This window comes from Crassostrea angulata, chromosome 1 (assembly GCF_025612915.1).
Source record: "Crassostrea angulata isolate pt1a10 chromosome 1, ASM2561291v2, whole genome shotgun sequence".
Lineage (NCBI taxonomy): Eukaryota > Metazoa > Mollusca > Bivalvia > Ostreida > Ostreidae > Magallana > Magallana angulata.
Window position 1 is genome coordinate 56656549 of NC_069111.1, and position 18217 is coordinate 56674765.

Here is an 18217-nt window from a genome sequence, read left to right on the forward strand (position 1 = left end):
TCATTTATAACTTTTCCATGTTTAGAATCATTCCATGTGGCTGAAAAGATTTATAACTTTAAAAGTAAGTTATTTTGTAAAACACAGCCCTGATTAATGTCTGATCTGCAATCTTTCACCTTTAATTATGCTGTATTGTAGATGTATTATACTCAGGTGACCAATCAGACCCATAGGCCTCTTGTTCTTTGAACAAACAACTCAATGACATGGAAGAGGGATTTCATAACATTTTAATACATTGTAATGTTTTCTCTAACAGCATTTGATATTGTCAAATGATTCATCAATCATGCGGGTCTAGATTTCATAAAAAAAAAGAGGCCCATGGGCCACATCGCTCACCCGAGGAACAATAGGTATGATAAAATCAGCTTAATGGAGTCATAATACAAACTATCTGGACAATGTACAATAATACATGTAGATCCTGTATAAATAAAATCCATTTTCCCCCTGGGTATTCTTATGTTTATAATCATTAGTCCCTTTACTAACAGGATGATTTTATAGTCATAGCATATGTTGAGTATTGCAGTTCTCAAAAAGATCCTTAACAATAGTTAATATATGGGAAATAAACCTACATCAAACTCTGAACCTTCTTGTGAGGCTAAAGAATTGTCCTGGGGCCAAAGTTTTAACAATTATAAAGAATCATCTGGCTGATTAGTTTCTGAGAAGTAGATTTTTAAAAGATTTACTCTATATATTCATCTGTTAACTTTGACCCCCTATTGTGGCCCCACCCTACCCCTGGGGGTCATGATTTTCACAACTTTGAATCTACACTACCTGAGGATGCTTTCACACATGTTTTAGCTTTCCTGGTCTTATGGTTCATGAGAAGAAGATTTTTAAAAATTTCTCAAAATTTTTTATAAATTCCTAATTATCTCCCTTTGCAAAATGGCGTGGTCCTCAATTTTCACAACTTTGAATCACCTTAGGCTAAGAATGCTTTGTGCCAAGTTTGGTTGAAATTGGCCCAGTGGTTCTTGAGAAGATGTTGAAAATGTGAAAAGTTTACAGACAGATGGACAGACAGACGATGACAGACAAAATGTGATCAGAATAGCTCACTCAGCTGAGCAAAAAAACCTTTAACTGACAACAATATCATCCAAAATAATAAAGTGATAAAATAGTCACTAATTTTATGTTATACTTACAGCAGTTCATTAGTACCATAGTATTTTTATATTATCAAATCAAATACAGCATATAATTCTGAACAGATATATAACATTTCATGAGGCAGGTCCTAGAGTGGTATAAATACATGTACAATTAGTACATGCGTACTGAGAGATGGATAAAAGCTGAGCTACTGAAGCATCGCAACTTCTCCGGCCTTTGCAGCAGAGCTCGGAAAAACACCGTGGATGTATTTACATTACCGGATGTTAGAATCTTATACAAAATGGAGTCGCTTGCCATGAAAATAAATATTGGCTACACAGCTTTGTATGTGGTTTCTGTGGTATATTCGAGTGTATATCATTGACTTTAATTAAGGCTGGCCCAAATCTTCATCGACCGTAAAGTGTGTAGTATTTATGTTTTGTAAAAAGGGGGGGGGGGGGGGGTTTAATTTAATCTAATTTAAGTAATACATTCGAAGTGTTTTTCCCGAGCCTGCTGGAAAGGCCTAAGAAGTTGCAATTGCTATTGAAGTTTAACAAACAACTCTAAAAAAAATGGCACAAAAAATTATTAGCACAAAATAACATCCTTAACATCATCTCAATAAATTTATAAATCTACTGTCAACAAATATAATAAAATTGTTATAATGAACATAAAAATGATGAGAACATTTTGTTACCATTTTAAATAGATATCAAAGCATACTAATAATAAATCAGTACATGTATCTACCTTTATGATGTACCGGTACATGTACAGTGTACTAATAATATACAGGTACGTATGTCATGCATTCATGAAATGGGACATCAATATTACATGTATATCAGTAAAGGAGAGAGTCAAAAAACTACCATAAAACGAATCACAAAACAAATTCAATTAACAGAACTAAATAATTCCCCCAAAGGACTATATATGGTTTGAGCCTAAAATGACCCCCTTAAATGAACATTCTCATTTTACTGTAATTCTTTGTTTTATTTGTACAAATATACATTTGAAGTGTTTTCGTAAGTTTCATTTTGATTTTACTGCTTACAATTTAAAAATAGGACATCATAAAGTTTACCTTTTCCCACCATTTTCTCATTTTTAGCATAAAACGCTTTGTTTTGAGGCAGTTTTTTTTAAGGAAACATTGAGCGACTGCTTGAACAAACGAAATATTTTCACCAAAGATGTATCTCTCCAATACTTAAAGGTGACAAAAAAGTTTGTTCTTGTTCAAAGAGTCGCTCTATTTTTCCTATTCGAAAAACGATAAGAAAAATGTTAATTTTTGACTGATTTTGATTGAATTATAAAAATAGCGTCACCTCTGACAATATACTGCCAGTGAGTGAATATGAATCAAATAAATAGGTGAAAAACATATTTTATGTCAACTCTTTTATAAAATAACACAACAAATTAATGTACCTGAACCACTTAAAAAATAGCGAATTATGGGGGCCAAATTTGACTCATATCATATATAGTTCTTTAAGCAGAATCATTTCACAGAGCCAAACGTCTACAAGTGTTGGATTGACTGGTTGATGGCGTTTACAATGGCTGCTGAATACCCAACTGTGTCAGCCTCAGTCAGCTGATGAACGTTGCCCAAGGTGATGATGTTGCCATGGTTATGAACCACAATGCTCTCGTTACCGACCATGACCTCCTGAGACACAAGGTTCCCCTGGTGGGTGTGTGGATTGGGGTCGGTAATTGGGTCGGAGTGCACCGCTACATTAGTCAGGGTGTGGAGATTACTGACCTCCACCACAGAGGGCGCCGACCCTAGCTCCATTTGGTGGTTACCCTGGTGACCAGACTCTTGTTGCTGGGCAGCTAACTGGAATTCCTGAAGCTCGAACCCTGGCGGTGCGTCTGGAACCATGTCCTTCTGGACAGAAATATAATTAAGGGACATGGTGTTTCCGGATCTGCGGGCGAGGCGAGCCGCCTCCAGCAGACTATCGTCTCTGATATATCGCACCTCCATGTCCTTGTGCTTCTGCTTGATGTGTTTCCGGGTGTTGCCGCCTGTGGCACACGTAAAGGTACAATAGGGACACCTGTAGGGCTTGAAGCCCTTGAGCTGGTGCTGTATCCTGATGTGTTCGTTTAGTTTCTGGGACGTCTTCGTTTGATAACCACAGTGAGGACAGTCATATTTCTTTTCTGAATGCGTCCACTGTTTGTGGGCCCGCAAGGTGGAGCTGGAGATAAACTTCTTATCACACATGTTACAGGAATATTGCCGGATGTTTTTGTGTCCATTAAGATGGGTTTTGAACCTGTGTCCGAGCAAAGTGGTGAACTCACAGTGAGGGCAGCGAAACTCTTTACGTGTGTCTTCTTTTGCTTTCACTTTGTGGACCATGAATAAATGAGCTGTATAAAAAAAAAGTTCCATTCAGAGACTATACAGCTTTGTCTTAGAGGATTTCTTCAACTTATTCAAATTTCATATACATCATTCTGAACAAATTAGAATCTTTAAAGGGTTTACTTTGTTGGCAGAGTTGTTTGTGCAAAGTTTAACTGTATTTAACATTTACTGAGTAGAGTAGTTATGTTAAAATCATCTCAACTTGGGAAGGACTTTAATGTATTTAGAATTCACTGTAGGATGTAGCTTGTTGGCGGTACTTAATGGATGTGTGTGAGAGATTTAACTTCAGACTTGCTGTCAATTGTAACTTTTCAGGCATTTCCCGCAGAACATTAAAATACACCTTGAATGCATTTAGATCTGACACCAGAAGTTAAATTTTATACAAAATAAGTACTCCTCAGACAGCCTTGAATATATCTCCTGTAGTATATCTTTGCTTAGATTATTAAATTCTATGATGCTTAGCTCAAATCTCAACAGATTATTTATGAAAAAGGGGGGTTGTCAAAGATGCCAACGTTGGTTTTCTGCTTGTTGGAAAGTCCTGAGGAGTTATGATTGACTTACTGTAGAACGTAGCTTTGTTGGCAGTGGCGTAGGGACAGTGGTCACACTGAAACTCTTTGTCTGCAGAGTGACGGTTCTTGATATGGGATTGAAGCTCAGAATCCTCCCCAAACCGCTGACCGCACACCTGACACAGGTGAGGCCGGATCCAAAGGTGCATCTTGTTGATATGTTTTTTCAGTGTCCTGATATATAAAAAGAAAATGTCAATTGTAAGATACAAAGGTACTCCTACAGAATGGTAGGTTAGTGAGAATAGGTTTCACTTACACATCAGTCTTAAGTTTGAGGGAACAGTATGGACATTCGTAATTTTTGTCATTTGAGTGACGCCTCGTATGGGACTTGAGACTGGAGCTTGACATGCAGACTTTGTTACAGCCGCCATGTTCACAGCGGAACAACTAAAAGAAAAAACAGGAGACATCTTTATCATGATAATATAGAATAACAAAAACAACAGGCACACCTTGTTACAGCAGAACAACTGAGGGAGAAAACAGTGAAACAGCTGAAGGAGGGGGAAATGGGGACGGGGGAAACAAACCCAAACATTGAAGTAACTGTTATACAGAGCAAATTAACAGTTTAATGTATATTAAATTCCAAAAAAAACATTTACCAGACAAAGAACCTTTTAAATAACAATTAGTGTATACAGGGAAATATTCACCCCCGTTTTATTTTCCCCTCATTGTCAGGAGGCAAATTTAAATTATCTCTCTTTATACACAACTTTGGGTGAATTCAAGACAGGGCAAAAAAGTTTCCAAGAGAAGAATGGCAAATATAACATAGGCCGAAAATAACCTTGTACACAGTATTACAATGAATAAACCAGAGACTGATTTCAACTAAACATACGAAATACATAAAAACAATCATTTTTTATTCTATGAGGGTTCTGTACCTTCATGTCCTTGTGATAAATGCCATGTTTGATAAACTGGTGCACGTGAAGCTGGGAGTTCTTGCTGAATCTCCGTCCACACTGCTCACATTGCTTCTTCAGGTGCTCGGAGCGTCGGAGATGTTTGACGATCATGTGACGATTGAGCGTCTTCTTCACGTGGAAGGTGAAGTTACACTCAGTGCACCTGTACTTGATTTCTGGATGTTCCTTCACCACGTGTAGCTTCATTGTCATCATGTTCCCTGTGGCGTAGTCACACCCAGCGACTTCACACACCACAGAATTCTTCAACGCTTCGTGAACCTCGGCTATGGTTTTCTTATGGACCCATCGTAAGTGAGATTTTATTGTACCTAGAGAAGAGTAAGAACTGTCACAGTCAGGACAAGGGTACTTGATGTCGTCAAGTTGATGCACACCTTCAAAGTGACTCTTCAGAGCCTTATTGCCAACAAATGTCAAGTTACAGTCTGGGCACTCCCACTTCTGCTGCAGACGGTACTTAGGATAGCCTGTAAATTCTTTGGCTTTCTCAAAACTCAGATAATGCTTCTTGATAAGATGATTGGCATAGATTCTTCCCTTGGAGAGAACAGCGTGACAGAAACAGCACTTCTCATACACCTTATTAGCCACTATTCTCCTGCCCCTCTTTGCTTCTGGCTTCTGTTTGCTTTTTTTCCTTTCTTTCAGTGTGGATTTCATATTCTGGATGTGTTTGACAACCTTCAGAAAGTCCCCCTGCCTGTCTCCTTGGAAAAGCTGCATATGAGTTTCCTGAACGTGTCTGTAGAATAGGCTGTAGAAGCGGAAGCTGCAAGAACACAGAGTGCACATGAATTTTTTAGGTCGGTCAATTAATGTACAATAACGCATTGTTCCTGACCCCTTTATAATATTGCTGATTATGGCACGGCTTTGGGAAAACCCAAGAGCAAAATGTTGGTGTTTGATGACCAAATGTTTCTTCAGTGCAGAGAAAGAGTGCAGAAATTTTCCACAGATCTCACATTTAACATTGGCGTTCTTTGGAACCCAGATCTTCATGACCTTTTGAACTTTGGGGATGCTTTCTCTTCTCTTTACTCTGACCTCTCTCTTCTTTCTTTCCGTGGAATCCTTCTTTCCTGTCTTTTTGCTTTGTTTGGCCTTGTTGCTGACTACAGGTCTTCTCCTTCCACGATTTCTAGTCATCATCCTGTTATCCCCTGCCTCGACCACCTCCCCAATCAATGCCTCACCCCCAAATTCTTGTTGTCCTTCCAATGGTTCTACAACATCATTTTCAATTTTCTTCTTCTTTCTTCCTCTTTTCTTTTTTGTAGTAGTTAATTCTGATATATTGCTCGTTGTAGCGCCATCCAATGTTTTTTCTTCTTGAATGTCAGATATGGTGACCCTAACATCTGTTTCCTCTGTAACCTTGACATCGAGGTCGTTATCTTCTGAACTTTTGGTGACCTTATTAGTCATCATTCCATGCCAATCACTGGAGATGTAGGCTTGTTGTAAGAGTTCCTGTGCAGTGTCCATTTCTAGAATCACTGAAGCGTGATAGAGTGCAATCCTCTCGGCAGTGGTGACTGATAGTTGGCCTGTGTACATGAACTCCATCAATACTTTGAACACAGCTGAGTCCACATCTGCAACAAAAATGTTGTCTTTGAATAAAAAGTTCAATATATTGAACACTAACATATAAGTTCCATGGTGACTGATGCGCATTGACGCAAAAGGCAGAGGAGTGTGCAGGGCCCCCTAATGCCATTTGAACATGTTAAAATTACACAGTATAGTTACAAAACGGCCCAGGACCCATCCCTCCCTTCCCAGCAAACAAAACCTCACCAATGGGAATCACCATGTTGTGGGATTCTTGCTGTCCACTGATTTTCCGCTGGAAGAACTCCGAGAAAGCAGACAGGACAAGTCGATGTGTGTAAAACGTGGACTGGTCTCCTGTCACAACCTTGACATCACACAAATGTTTGGCCGCATAGGCCTTGTTCACATAGTCACTAAGCTTCCCGTCATGCTTCAAGCTAACCAGTACATCCATTTTACAGAATTGGGCTTGCTACCTATGTGAACAAAAATGAATTTTATCACAGATCAGTCAAATCAGACACATTTATTTTTATGTCTCTGGTCAAAAGCATGATGTTATAAATGGTGTCCTAGTGTGAACGTTCAATTTATCGGTAAATTTTAATATGTCTAGAAATTTTATTAGCATCAAATAAAAATATAATAAGTCTATCGGAAAACTTCCTTCCATTCAAGAGGTAAACATTACCGACGCCATTTTCATAACCTTCTTTGACCTGTACTGTACTACATTTGAGATAAACCAATTTCATATCTTCATCTCTACATTGATAGTCATTAGGTATTCAAACTCATATTTTACTAATATGCTGTTAAAATTGATATTCTGACCCAGACCTTCACCAATTTTGATAACTTCCCACCATCTTCATCTCTGTGCAAATCCAGTACAATAGTTTTAGCGCCCCCTGTACGAGTATCGTAAACGGCTTGGTTTTGATGTTTAGAATGCAGTAAACGATTTCCGGTTAAACGTCACTGACATATTTTACAAGCACGTGTTGACAATTTTGTGAAATATATATGTGATGGATTTCTCCCTCGGAGAAACGACAAAGACAACAAATCTAATGTAAGTTGGATATCTCATGTCATATTCAAATATATTTAATTTAGATTAAACCTTCTAAATACAGTAAATCTAGAAATACTCTTCTGTACCATTGATGATTGAGCTGTGTAGTGTGTATGTACACACCTTTGCACATTTTTGACACAGATTATGCTGTCAATGTGGCACAGAAATAGAGCCCAATGCCTCCAACATGTGTGTATCCTGCATCAGAACACAGGTGGATATCACAGAGGGAATCCCCAAACAGGCTGTACTGTACTTCTGCAGAAACTGTAACAGGTGAATTTAAGTCTTAATAATAGTACTGTAACAGGTGAAGTCTTAAAAATAGTACTGTAACAGGTGAAGTCTTAATAATAGTACTGTAACAGGTGAAGTCTTAATAATAGTGCAGAATTTTAATTGTATCGGGTTCATTCACCCTATATACCTGTTTACTTGAGTCCATTCGCCCTAGGTCCGTTCGCTCTAATTGTCTTTCGCCCTAATTATCGTTCACCCTAAACATTGTTTGCTCCTTGTTGTTGATAAACCATATCATCTTAAGTTAGTTAACTTTATTTCAGTTAATTTTAACTTTCTGAATAGTGAAATATTTTTACTTTTATAAATTTTTCATACATTTTATGATTTTATTTCTTTAGAAAGACGTAATTGGTCTATTTGTTAGATTTAAATGCCGTAAATTATAGATAAATGTCATGATATTTTTTTTAATGGTTCGCATGGTGTGTTCAACAATTAAAGAAAGTGAGACATTTGGTATCATTAAGTAAAGGTGTTATAATAGTGTTGTTTTCTGATCATTTAAAAAATTATGAAGAGATCTATAATTGCACAAATATGAAAATACGCAACTACATTAATCGTATATTAAAATAAGGCGAACAAAACTAGGGCGAACGGTGTCAAGGGTGAACACATTTTAAGGCAAACAAGCATACATTTGTTTTTAATCGCTAACTAGGTTTGACATGTATGCCTTTTAGTGGTTTGACTCTCATTTGGTGGTCAAATGCCTATCTGGTTTACCTAGTTTCCCCTGGCTGAAATGAAAGTCATATTTTGTTTATTTCTTATCATTATTTTGACAAGTTTTTTAAAGGAAAAAGCAAATCATATCTATCATCTGGGCAAGTATTCTGACTATATACAATATAGAGAGATGTTTATTTAAAAAGTTAAATGCATCGGTGATTGCAATCTGTTGTTTTAAGAGAAAGTTTATTCAAATGCATCATGAAAGTCACATATCTATAATCAACATATACATCAACCATTTATTTTTGATATTATTGCCTTTTCAAAGTTTAATTTCTTAAAATAATTTCCACATTGGTGATCTTGTTAAACTTTGATATGGTGATAGCATAACAGTTCGGTATTACTGTCTCAAGGGAAGATTTTCATTTCATCTTTTGTTGCCATATGTTCCTGAAATCTGCTGTATCTCATGTTTCATTATAAACATTTTATACAATTGCAGATACTTGCAGCCTCCCAGCACATGGGTGTCTGCACAGCTAGAATCAAGAGAACTTCTTTCCATCTGTCTGAAGAAACTCAAAGGAATAAACAAAGTAAGTGTGATGGTAAATTATTGAGACATGTTTAGGCTGCTAAAATTATTCACATTTCCAATGTTTTTCATGTTTTCCTCTTTTATTGAAGGTTCGATTGGTTGATGCCGGATTTGTGTGGACAGAACCTCATTCTATGAGAATCAAAGTCAAACTCACTGTACAGAAAGAGGTACATTATCATCATCATCATCATCATCATCATCATTTTCTTATACACAATGATGATAATTATCTTCTATTCCTCTTTAATTTGAGACATAAAAAACAACAAATATGGTGAAGTTTGTGATGGCACCCATTTTGTAGATGATGAATGATATGAATTATATGGCACAGTGCTTCATTATTATCTATTCATTCTCTCACCAGAGGTTGTGCTACACAAGCTTCGCTTACACCTCTGTCAGTGCGATAAAAACAGTCTGTCAGTCTGTCACATGATCAAAACAACTTTAACAAGAATGGCAAGCACATGGTATTGCTATTTTGTTTCTTCTGCACAATCAGCTTATATTTATCAAGAAGTGACATTGCTAGTCGTCGTCTATTAGTCGTCGCTTATATTTATCAAGAAGTGACATTGCTAGTCGTCGTCTATTTTCCCTCACTTTAGACACATTAAATGTGGTGAATTTGTGGTGTTTATCATTTTGTATATGGTGTAGTGCTTCATCAACACCCATAACAATAATCTTTTTCATCTTCATTTGATACACAATAAATATTGTATTCTGTGGTGTTACTGGTTTGTAAGTGATATGAATTTTAGAAGTGACACTGTGGTGAATTTTGTGGCATTACCTGTTTTGTAGGTGATGAATGGGGCGGTGCTTCAGCAGGTGTTTGTGGTGGAGTTCACGGTCAACAACAACATGTGTGACGACTGCCACCGCGTGGAAGCCAAGGACTTCTGGAGAGCCGTGGTTCAGATCAGACAGAAGGTAGCAGACTAGACCTGTTAACTATGAATGGTTTTACTGAAGGTGCCACTGTATTAAATCAATGAAGAACGTCTATTCAGAAATCAAGGGCCCAAATGAGACATATATTTTTGAAGCAAAATATTCTCTAGCTTCAGTATATCTAATGACATGTTTGGAGATTAAAATGTACAAATTCTTTATCATTGTATGAATATACAACTACAGCAAAAAAAATGAAAGCTCATAGAATGTGTGAAAAATATTTATTATAATGATGACTGAAAACTTTCTGCAAACATGTAGTTGTAGCCTGACCACAAGAAAGTGGGATCGGTGTTTTATGACAGTAAACATGTTCCATGTATTTACTTAATATTTACCATATATTTACCTTTTGTATTGTAGACTGACCACAAGAAGACCTTCTTCTTCCTGGAGCAGCTGATTCTGAAACACAAGGCCCACGCCAACACAGTCAACATCAAGGCTGTACACGGTACTATCATTGACGACCTTAGTCTGTGTTTACTCACCGTAGGGAAACTTATGTGTTACTCTGTACATATTTGATTTTTCAGATGGATTGGATTTCTTCTACTCCCAAAAACAAGATGCTCGAAAATTGGTCGACTTTTTAGTGAATGTAGTACCATGCAGGTAAAGTCTGTTATTAAGAGAGCTTATGTTTGAGAGAAAGAGAAAAAGAAATCTTTGCTGGCTTGCTTGCTAAATTACTATCAAAACGAGACCATGGCCACTAGTACAAAAATCCACCTTCCCTTGTATACTGTTACTTATTGCGATTGCCCACATTATTGGGGCTTCCCAGTACAGACAGGAAGAAATTAACTTATGTACATGATTGTACAGGTATCAGTGTGCTCAGGAGCTGGTTTCCCATGACATCAGAAACAACACCTTTACCTACAAGTACACCTTCTCTGTGGAGATCGTCCCCATTTGTAAGGTAAGACAAATCTGTTTACAAGGTAACTAGGTAAGGTAAATCTATAAGGTATCTGTAAGGTAAGGTAAATCTGTAAGGTAAGGTAAGTCTAAAAGGTAAGGTAAGGTCTATTAGGTATATGTAGGTAAGATAAATCTGTTATTGTGCTATTTATATATACCTCAACTGATATATTTTATTCTGAAAGGAAAAAACAGTAATATTAAAATGTTTCAAAATTGTAATAATGTACAGTTCTGTTCAAGAAATATTAAGAACCTATAAAGCACATTCATGTGCTGGGACCAGAACATCTCGGAGCAAAACTAAATAGGAATGATCAATCTCGGTGTGAAAAATACAGAGGATCCAAGACATCCCGTTAAGTTACGTTCTGATGAATGATCCTTTTGATTTATGTTTTTTACAGGACAACATTGTGTGCCTGCCTCCTAAGCTGGCCCAAATCCTGGGAAACATCAGCCCGATCTGTATCTGTAGTCATGTGACCCAGACAGTGCACCTGATTGACCCCAACACGCTGCAAGGTCAGCTATTTATAGCCTGCTATAATGACAGTAATATCTCCAACTGTACTTCAGTATTTGTAAAATTAGTTGATCAAATTGTGATATACACAGTCTCTTAAAATTCATTATTATTTTTTCCTCAGTGGCAGATGTGAGTGGAACACAGTTTTGGAGGTACCCCTTTGTGAACCTCTGCTCCCCTAAAAGATTTGTGGAGTTTATGGTGATGCAGGTGGACATTATTCCAGAAAAGGACAGGCCCCACAGAGTGCCAGTATCCAATAAGGTACTGTACCCCAGGGACGGGAGCTGTCCCCCCTCCCACCCAGCCATCTCCCTCACACTGGGCCCTAAGCATGACAAATAAATCACTGCACTGAAGTTGTTTCATAATGGATCACTGTTGGTATTTGCAGCATGTGTTGGCTGACCTCTGGGTATCCAAGGTGACAGAGAATGGCCTGAGTGACCACCAATTCTTCTGTAGGACACACCTGGGGCACCTGCTGAGTCCGGGGGACACAGTTTATGGGTTTGTTAGAACAGTCTCTCTATCTTACTGAGTTATAGATATCATTTATACTAGAATAACAAATTTCATTAAACATGGAGAGGCAATACAGTACTTTACATTTGGATTTATAAACTTTATAGTACATCTGTTTTACATGTACAATTTTGTAACACTTTATACTTTTACAGATTTGATTTTACTAATGCCAACTTGAACAACCCTGACCTGGAGAAGGTCAAGGCTGAAAAGCTGCCGGATGTGGTGAGTATCCGACCTTGATGTATGATCATTAGCATGCAAAATAAGTATTTAGACATAAATTCCCACTAGTACCAGTCAATAAAAGATTTCTTCCATTAAAAGTGGTATATTTACAAAACTTTACCTTCATGACAATTGTATAAAATCTTGACAATCCAGTTTGGCAAAGTGTGTGTGTAGGTGATTGTTGAAAATGTGTTTATTTACTAAGTGATTGTTGACAATGTGTTTGTTTAGGTGATTGTTGACAATGTGTTTGTTTACTAGGTGATTGTTGACAATGTGTTTGTTTACTAGGTGATTGTTGAAAATGTGTTTGTTTACTAGGTGATTGTTGAAAATGTGTTTGTTTACTAGGTGATTGTTGAAAATGTGTTTGTTTACTAGGTGATTGTTGACAATGTGTTTGTTTACTAGGTGATTGTTGACAATGTGTTTGTTTAGGTGATTGTTGACAATGTGTTTGTTTAGGTGATTGTGAAGAAAGTGTTTGGAGATAAAACAACCAGGAACAGGAAGCGAAGGTGGAAGCTGAAGCATCTCCATGACGACCTGCACATGGAGACGGCCAGCAATGAAAGGTAGTTCGAATTACAAAAAAGAGTGTTCAAAAGATTAAAATACAGGATTTGACTGGCCAATGTACAATGCAGAAATCAGATTTGCATGAAAATTGACAATTATGGAATTTCTTAGCTACAGGAACTTGATTTTCTCATACTAGGTATTTTTAGCCCTGAGAATAAATTCTGGGTTATATCCATATTTTCAGAGACTACACAGATTTCCTTGAGGATCTGGAGGAGGACCAGATAACCAGGCAACACGTCAACATTTACAAAGGTAAGAACCAGTTTATCACTATAGTCCACCGTTTGTCATCATTGTCCATCCATTTATCTTGTCATTTCCCAGTGTATCCTATTGTCCACCAATTGTTTAGTATTGATTACCATTTAATATCAATGTCGTCCAAGAGTTTAAATCAGGTCTGTTTTCCACCAGGTTAACATTAAATATGAGCTTATTTCAGATTTATAATTTAAAAATAGGACTTAGTATCAGTTATTCATATCTATGTAGGAATCATTTAAAAAGAAATTTAGAAATGTATTTGAAGTCTCTTATCTCTGCATGCCACAGGTTTAGATGTTGGACCTTATAGACATACTTACCTGGTAGATGTTGGACCTTATAGACATACAATATTGATTTTACAGATGAGAGCAAGATAGCCGTGGATACGGATGACACGGAGGATGAGGATCTGCCACAGATCAGTCTACAGGAAATGCTGGATGATCTCCACATTGCGGATGATCCTATGGGAGACGAGGACTAGCCTCTATATGGGAGAAAAGGGAGACTATTCATGTTTTCTGCATGAATACCTTAAGAAAACAACGTATGGACACACTAGAAAAAACATTTGCTATTATTGTACTCAATATATCCCTATACCTATCCCATGTTTGTCATCCACAAACTCTGTTATGAAGATTAATTTTTTGGATAATTTATTTGAAAATGCTGTGCGAAATGTTTGTTGGTTTTTTTGGAATAAAATGACTGCTGACTACATGTATACTCTCATCTCTTTTAATTGATATATTTAAGATATTTATGAAATGAGAAATAAATCATACTGCTGAAGAAAGAGTTCAAAGTATTGAAAAAAAAGTTTGAAAAGTTGTACTGTGAATCATTTAGATTTGTGGAGGCCAATTTTTGTGGATTATGGTGATTCTGCTTATTTTTGGGGATGTATTTTCTTTGATGCATCGGTTTTCAGTTTTAGATTGAAATTTTTTTTCTAAATTTGTGTTTGTCGCAGTTGTAAATTCATGGGTGAGGACAACCCACCAATACCATGAAAATGAAGACACCGATTTCCCAGCACTTTGCCAAATGACATAAAATTTGATTGCTGTGATTGTTCTTAATATATCCCTTTACCTGTCGCGTGTATGTCATCCACAAACTTTGTTACGAAGACTACTTTCTTGGATAATTTAATTGAATATGCAATATGTATATCTTTTACAATTAACACGCTCATGGTAATTTACTGCACACTGCTCTTTTGCAAATTGATGTAGGTTGATAAGGTTTTAGTAGGCCATTCTTGAATGACATAAATAAAACAGTTGCTGTTATGTCAAACGATGTCAATTGCACAGTGTATATCATGAAGGAGTCTACAACAGCTAGTAATATAGAGAAAGGCTGCAAATTGATAACACAATGCAAGGTTCATTTAACATCAAGATCTTTGCATGACGAAAGGAATATAATATTTAAAGCTGATTTACAGTACTGTTGTAACAGGATGAAAGAAATAATGACAAATCAGACTGATTTGAACCTGGATCCCCAGTATTTTTAATCAGGTGCTTTACTAACTTGGCTATCTAGCAATAAAAATGGTCTAACCGTCATGTTCCTCCCTCCTTAATAGATATTCGCCCTTGAAAATCAACAATCCGAGGTTCTTTCACCTTGCAGGAGTTACCAATAAGCTGTCAGATCTAGGGGTTGGCACAGCATCAATTACACTGGGATGTGAGAAATAATGACAGACCATACCTAACCACGATTCTTATCCATGCCCCCTATTGCCCTGTCAGGTGCTCTACCAACTGAGCTATCTGGTGCCCAAATTTGAACCGATCTGACCCTCACAGTTATGATCTTAAGGCTTTGAACTCCCTCTGAATGGGACCCAAGTCAATCACATTTTAACCTCAAGCACAACCCTGTTTAACTAACATCAAATGTCCACAGCAGGATTTTAACCAGGGTTACTTTGTCAGACCCCTAAGATCACTGCATCATGTGCTCCATTCCAGAAAACAGTGGTATAGTCTACTATTGTGACCTACATAAAACAGCAGCAAATCATTCACATTTTTAAAGAACAGAGTGGCATAAAATTGCAGTCAATATTCTGTTGGTTTAATATTATCATCATTTGAAAGGATAGGTAGACTTAAAATTAGGACTTCCACCAAGCCGATGCCCCTTTGAACTATCAACTAAAAACTTTAGTTTTAATCAACTAAGCCGGCCAATTCAGGATGATTACATTTACCAATACAGTGGTTTTACCATTGTATACATAGTATTTGAATGGGTTAGATTTGGGAACACCATTTTCAAATTCACCTCATTAAGATTACCATCATTCCCTATATAAGTGCTAATTTCATGGTGTGTAACTTTTACACTTTATATAATATTACAATGAAGACTTGATAAACAGGAATATTACAAGGAATTATCAATGTTTTTATCTATGAATTCAGTGAAAAGAAGACATACACTTTTGGTCCACCAGAGAATCTGATGCACACAACATTACTGATGTTGGACCTTTCAGTTATTCTATCAACATAGAACACAAATGAGAACAAGACATGAACAAGCCAGCTTTTTGTCACACAGGTTTATTGTGCTGATAACAATAGTATCTATGTGTTCACAGAAGTCTTTAGGAACTTGACGCGGGGGGTTCCTTCTCCGAGAATGACTTAAGCATCTCCTCCTTCTTTTGCTTGATGCGCTCCTCCCTGCGCTTACGTGCCTCGCGAACTCTCTGTCTCCTGGACTCGGCCTGGTCACTGAAACAGACAGGTGTTAATTCGTACAGGTGTTGAAATAAAACTGGTGCAAATACACACAGGTGTCAAATGCCCAGTAAAGGGCACTAAGAGAAGTTGGATAACATATATTTTCTCCAATTCATTGTTGAAATGTTTTGAAAGGCACAGTATCATCTTAAAAGGCATGGTATCATCTCAATAAAGTACACTTTAGTTTTAGATAAAAAAAATTATAAGTACTTTACAATTAGAAAAAATTTATAATATAGGGGTGAAAATCCTTAATGTTATGTAATAAAAGTGTAGTTGGGAGTGAAGTATGTTGGCTGTTTCCACGTACCTGAGTTGTTTAGATCTGGCTTTCTCTGCCTTCCTCTTGTGGATGTGCTCCATCAAGACTCTCTTGTTCTTGAATCCGTTACCTTTGCTCTTCATGTACAGTTCATGGTATCTACAAAATGAAATTAACATCAAAATTTTTAAGTAAAATATGTTTCAATAATAAAAAATTCTAAAAACAGTACATTGATTATTGTAAACTCATTCGATGAATGTGGTCTTATCGGATGCCAAGTCATATATAGCATATTTTTTTTTTATCAAATATCTCCTGAAAACTGAATACATAAAAAGTGCAAAATGGTCCTCTAAACTGCCTTTTAAAAATCTATATAATCTTTCTATCTCCAATAATGGTAATTAACTACAAGTCATTCAACATTTATGCAAAAATAAAGGTTATTATAAGTTGCATTGAGGGTGATGCTTACAAGTGCTTGTCGATTTTCTTGGCTTCTCTGTAGCGCTTAAGAAGACGACGCAACACTCTCATTCTGCGCATCCATAAGACCTTGACTGGCATACGTGCGTTGGCTGTACCCTTCCTCTTTCCATGACCCATGTGGCGACCCTTTCTCCTGGCAATAGCGTTCTTGCGAACTCTGGCCCTTGAGTGCACAGCAACAGGTTTGCGGATGATCAAACCATCCTTAATTAATTTACGAATATTTTGTCCTACAAAGGGAAAATTTTCATCATTTTCAAATGAACAGACTGGAAACAGTTGTAAATTAAGATCTCCGAATAGTATATAATTATTATTATGTCTGTCAACTTACTTGAGTTGGCATTGGCTATTTCATTTGTTTCATTGGGATCAAGCCAAACTTTGTTTTTGCCACACTTCAACACGGCGGAGGCCAGCCGTTTTTGCAACCTGAGGGTACTGTGAAAATAAAAACATTAGAATAAGTGATTATCCAAACTAGTAAAAATATTAGAATATGGACTTAATATCTAATTTACAACAGTCAGTATAAGAATTTTCCACTTAAAAAATTTTGACAGTGATTTCATCTAAACTGACCGTTTTAGCTTTCCAAATTCATAATTAAAGATTTTGTATAAACACAAATTAAATTCAAACATTCACACTTTAAAAAAGTTCAATGTTACTTTTGTAAATGACTGTAAGCTGTATGTTATTACAGGGGCAATCGTACATCAAAGAACATTTTAGAGACAGGGCTCTTTAACACAGATCTCAGTAACAAAATATGCAAATGAAACTTGTACCAAATATGTATACATTGTATGTACTGAAATTCATCCCCCCTTTTCCTAATAGCAGGAGCTTACAGTCTAAATAATGAAAAGTCCGATCAAAATATGAGTTTGAAAGATAGTCTATGACATTTTTTTCGACAAAATATTAACGTTTTATTGAAAATTAAGAGGTTTAAATGCAAATTTCAGAAAGAAAGTGAGGACAAATTTAACACCTCATGGTTGCAATTTCACGTTGTTGAGAAAAAGGAAGTGCGTTGTAATCGCATGAAAAAGTAGTCCATCGTGAGAGACAAACCGTGAATATCTATGGACAAAAACATTTTTAATGTGGTATAATATGTATCTATGATTGTGATTTTCACAAATCTATACAATTTTTACCTTCGAATGATAAGCGGATATCAAATGTCTGTAAATTAGGAACTAGATTTTGCATTTCTATTTGTTCGCCGGAAACCATTGCTAATTCTTGCTAATAGCAGGAAAAGACTTGATGGTGTCTCATTCGATAGCCAAAAATAAACTTTAAAATCAAAACTAGATTTAAAGTAATGATGTTTTGTATGTTTTTTCTTATAATTAAGGAAATTT

At 36.6% G+C, this 18217-nt stretch overlaps 3 protein-coding genes across 3 annotated transcripts; 1 reads left to right on the forward strand and 2 right to left on the reverse strand.

The window, feature by feature from the left end:
- Window positions 1-215: 215 nt before the first annotated feature.
- Window positions 216-7555, reverse strand: LOC128163470 (zinc finger protein 99-like). The gene is made up of 6 exons (XM_052827079.1): window positions 7461-7555; window positions 6864-7096; window positions 5013-6658; window positions 4373-4506; window positions 4103-4287; window positions 216-3531 (listed from the first exon to the last, which is right to left on the reverse strand). The coding sequence occupies exons 2-6, from the start codon at window positions 7072-7074 to the stop codon at window positions 2666-2668; spliced, it is 3042 nt and encodes a 1013-aa protein (XP_052683039.1). The 5' UTR covers window positions 7075-7096; window positions 7461-7555; the 3' UTR covers window positions 216-2665.
- A 4-nt stretch (window positions 7556-7559) lies between these two features.
- On the forward strand, window positions 7560-14038 carry LOC128163498 (60S ribosomal export protein NMD3-like). Its single transcript, XM_052827115.1, has 15 exons — window positions 7560-7695; window positions 7843-7977; window positions 9185-9278; window positions 9370-9450; window positions 10094-10222; window positions 10610-10700; window positions 10783-10861; window positions 11075-11171; window positions 11581-11698; window positions 11824-11966; window positions 12097-12212; window positions 12383-12455; window positions 12927-13036; window positions 13228-13298; window positions 13676-14038. Exons 1-15 carry the CDS (start codon window positions 7652-7654, stop codon window positions 13795-13797), a joined length of 1503 nt encoding a protein of 500 aa, XP_052683075.1. The 5' UTR covers window positions 7560-7651; the 3' UTR covers window positions 13798-14038.
- A 1846-nt stretch (window positions 14039-15884) lies between these two features.
- LOC128163508 (60S ribosomal protein L19-like) lies at window positions 15885-17888 on the reverse strand. Its single transcript, XM_052827126.1, has 5 exons — window positions 17839-17888; window positions 17176-17282; window positions 16828-17071; window positions 16398-16508; window positions 15885-16075 (listed from the first exon to the last, which is right to left on the reverse strand). Exons 1-5 carry the CDS (start codon window positions 17841-17843, stop codon window positions 15946-15948), a joined length of 597 nt encoding a protein of 198 aa, XP_052683086.1. The 5' UTR covers window positions 17844-17888; the 3' UTR covers window positions 15885-15945.
- Between the last annotated feature and the right edge of the window lie 329 nt (window positions 17889-18217).

Coding starts and splice junctions, on each gene's coding strand:
- LOC128163498 (XM_052827115.1), top strand. CDS start 7,652: ATGGATTTCTCCCTCGGAGAAACGACAAAGACAACAAATCTAAT. Junction 10,862..11,074: donor GTGAATGTAGTACCATGCAG/GTAAAGTCTGTT, acceptor ATGATTGTACAG/GTATCAGTGTGCTCAGGAGC. Junction 13,299..13,675: donor ACACGTCAACATTTACAAAG/GTAAGAACCAGT, acceptor TTGATTTTACAG/ATGAGAGCAAGATAGCCGTG.
- LOC128163470 (XM_052827079.1), bottom strand. CDS start 7,074: ATGGATGTACTGGTTAGCTTGAAGCATGACGGGAAGCTTAGTGACTAT. Junction 6,659..6,863: donor CAACATGGTGATTCCCATTG/GTGAGGTTTTGT, acceptor TTTTTGTTGCAG/ATGTGGACTCAGCTGTGTTC. Junction 4,288..4,372: donor CTCAAACTTAAGACTGATGT/GTAAGTGAAACC, acceptor TTTATATATCAG/GACACTGAAAAAACATATCA.
- LOC128163508 (XM_052827126.1), bottom strand. Junction 16,509..16,827: donor AAGAAAATCGACAAGCACTT/GTAAGCATCACC, acceptor TTCATTTTGTAG/ATACCATGAACTGTACATGA. Junction 16,076..16,397: donor GCCAGATCTAAACAACTCAG/GTACGTGGAAAC, acceptor TGTCTGTTTCAG/TGACCAGGCCGAGTCCAGGA.